Raw genomic sequence first — 2,566 nt, forward strand, 5'->3', positions numbered from 1 at the left:
TACAAATATTTAGAGAGATTCAGATAACAAGTAAATTTCTTATGTTTCATTACAATATAGCGGCCTTCGTATATATGATGTAATATTTTATTTGGGAAATATGTCTTCTGATTGTTGTTTTTGCTAATGTTTTTTGTTTATTGAATTTAGAAATAAATTTTGTCGAGTATATTATACTGAAATATCGTGTGAATCTTGGTCCTGCAGTATGTTATATTGGATGAATATCATAACATCATACAGTTTTATTTTACTCCAGTATATGTTACGGGACTAGGCCGTGTATAAGCTTTATCTCCAGTATATTATATTGAATGAATTCTGTTTAAACTAGAACTTTCTTTTATTTGTATTTACTTTTTTTGAGTGATTATTTGTCTTGTTCTTGTGTTATGCTCTTTAATCCAGTGTAAAATACTTGAGTTTTGTTTTATTTCAATATATTTTAATGCAAGTGTGTCGTCTTTAAGCTTGTTTTCCAGTATGTCTTTAATCTAGTATCTGATTTGAGTTACATTTCATTATAATATACTGACCTTCGTATATAAATACGATGTAATATTTTATATGGGAAATATGTCTTTTGAGTGTTGTTTTTGCTAATGTTTTTTTTTGTTTATTGAATTTAGAAATAAATTTAGTCCAGTATGTTATACTGGAAGTCTCTCTGGTGTACGTTTATCTTCCAGTATGTTATACTGGATGAATTTTATCATATAGCTTAGTCTTGTTTATTCCCAGTAATTTTACGGGATTTGTGCTGTGTGTAAGCTTTGTATCCAGTATACTATACTGAATGAGTTCGGTTTAAACTACAACTTTATTATATTTGATCTTACTTTTTTCGAGTGATTATTTGTCTTGTTTTTGAATTATTGTCTTTAACCCAGTATATAATACTTGAGTTTTGTTTGATTTCTGTATATTTTAATGCAAGTGTTTCGTCTTTAAACATGTTGTCCAGTATGTTATTTGTATTCAGCTTGTCATATGGTATAACTGAGTTTTATTTACTTTTCCAGGTTTGTTTATATAATTTTTATATATGGTGCATCAATTTTTGGGTGAAGGTATTGTAGACCACTTATTGTTGTGGATGGAACCTTTCTATAAAATAAATATAGAGGTGTTCTGTTAGTGGTTGTTACAAAAGATGCAAGTAATCAGATTTCCCTTTATCATTTGGGGTAGCGGATTCAGAGAATAACGAATCATATGAATGGTATTTCAGAGAATTAACAAAAGCAATTGGGATTCGTAAAGATTTAATATTTTTGTCAGATCGACACAAGGCCATTGCAAATGGAAACGCAAAAGTTTTCCCTGAGTGCTACCATGGTATTTGCATATATCATTTGAAAAAGAATCTAAAGCAAAGAAGAGTGAGAAACACTGTACTAAACCTCTTTCAAAGTGCTGCAAGAGTATACCTTCAATCAGAATTTGATGACTTCATGTCCCAAATAGCTGCTGTTGATAAGAAAACATTCAATTATTTGATGGAGGAACCACCAGGAAGATGGGCTCGTTCACATTGTCCAAGATGACGATATGATATGTTAACAACAAAATATTGTTGAGTCTATGAATAATATTTGAGACGTGCAAGAGAATTGCCACTTTTAACAATGATGGACTTCATACAAGAAAAATTGCAAAGCTGGTTTTATGAAAGAAGGACAACTGCAGAAGGAATATTCCGCGAGTTATCAAATTGGGCAGAAGCAACATTGGAAGATAAAATTAAACCAGCTTTTACATTTAGAGTATTGCCCATTGATCGACTCAAATTCAATATCAAAGAAGGGGGTATGGAATTTATTGTTGATCTAGACAAAAGAACATGTGATTGTTCTGAATTTCAGCTAGATGAGATACCGTGTGAACATGCAATTGCTGCAATTGATAGTATATATCAGAAAAAATCAGCCTTTTGCTCAGCCTATTATTCAAGGGACTTTTGGTTGAAAACATATGAAGGGCAAGTAAATTCTATAAGTGATTCAACAACATGGGTTATACCAGACAATATTAAATCGGTAATCACTAAGCCTCCAGATGCAAAAGTAATGCTAGGAAGAAGACAGAAGAATCGACATGTTTCCGGTACAGAATTCAAGAAGGAAACAAGATGTGGTCGTTGCAAAAAATATGGGCATAACAGAATAAATTGTACAAATTCTGCTGTAGCTCATCCTTATGCAAGAAAACACAGGAAAAAATGATTGATTATATACAATATGGTTGCATTGGCTCATGTAATTATATACAATATGGTTGCATTCTGAATAATTAGTTTGGTATTCTTGTTTTTCAAAATATTATTATTGTTTATTTTTTTTGTTTCTTGATTTGCTAATAGGAGAATAGTATGCAGGAAACAAACTTTTAAATTATTTATTTCGAGCAAATTATACTAGATACAAATTTTTCACTGTCTTACCCTTCTCCATTATAATATACTGGTCTATATAGCTTAATTACTAGATTTTCCAGCATAATTTACAGGAAGCAACTAAAATTAGAATTCCAACAAAAGTTGCATCAACAAACTTAGTAAAAATCT

The 2,566-nt window shown here is 30.6% G+C and overlaps 1 protein-coding gene across 1 annotated transcript; it reads left to right on the forward strand.

The window, feature by feature from the left end:
• LOC109215906 lies at positions 1,629-2,225 on the forward strand. Its single transcript, XM_019380032.1, has one exon. The coding sequence runs from the start codon at positions 1,629-1,631 to the stop codon at positions 2,223-2,225; it is 597 nt and encodes a 198-aa protein (XP_019235577.1).

Source organism: Nicotiana attenuata, chromosome 2, assembly GCF_001879085.1.
Source record: "Nicotiana attenuata strain UT chromosome 2, NIATTr2, whole genome shotgun sequence".
NCBI lineage: Eukaryota > Viridiplantae > Streptophyta > Magnoliopsida > Solanales > Solanaceae > Nicotiana > Nicotiana attenuata.

What these genes read in the sequence shown, in the direction of transcription:
- LOC109215906 (XM_019380032.1), top strand. Translation starts at nt 1,629, where the DNA reads ATGATGGACTTCATACAAGAAAAATTGCAAAGCTGGTTTTATGAAAGA.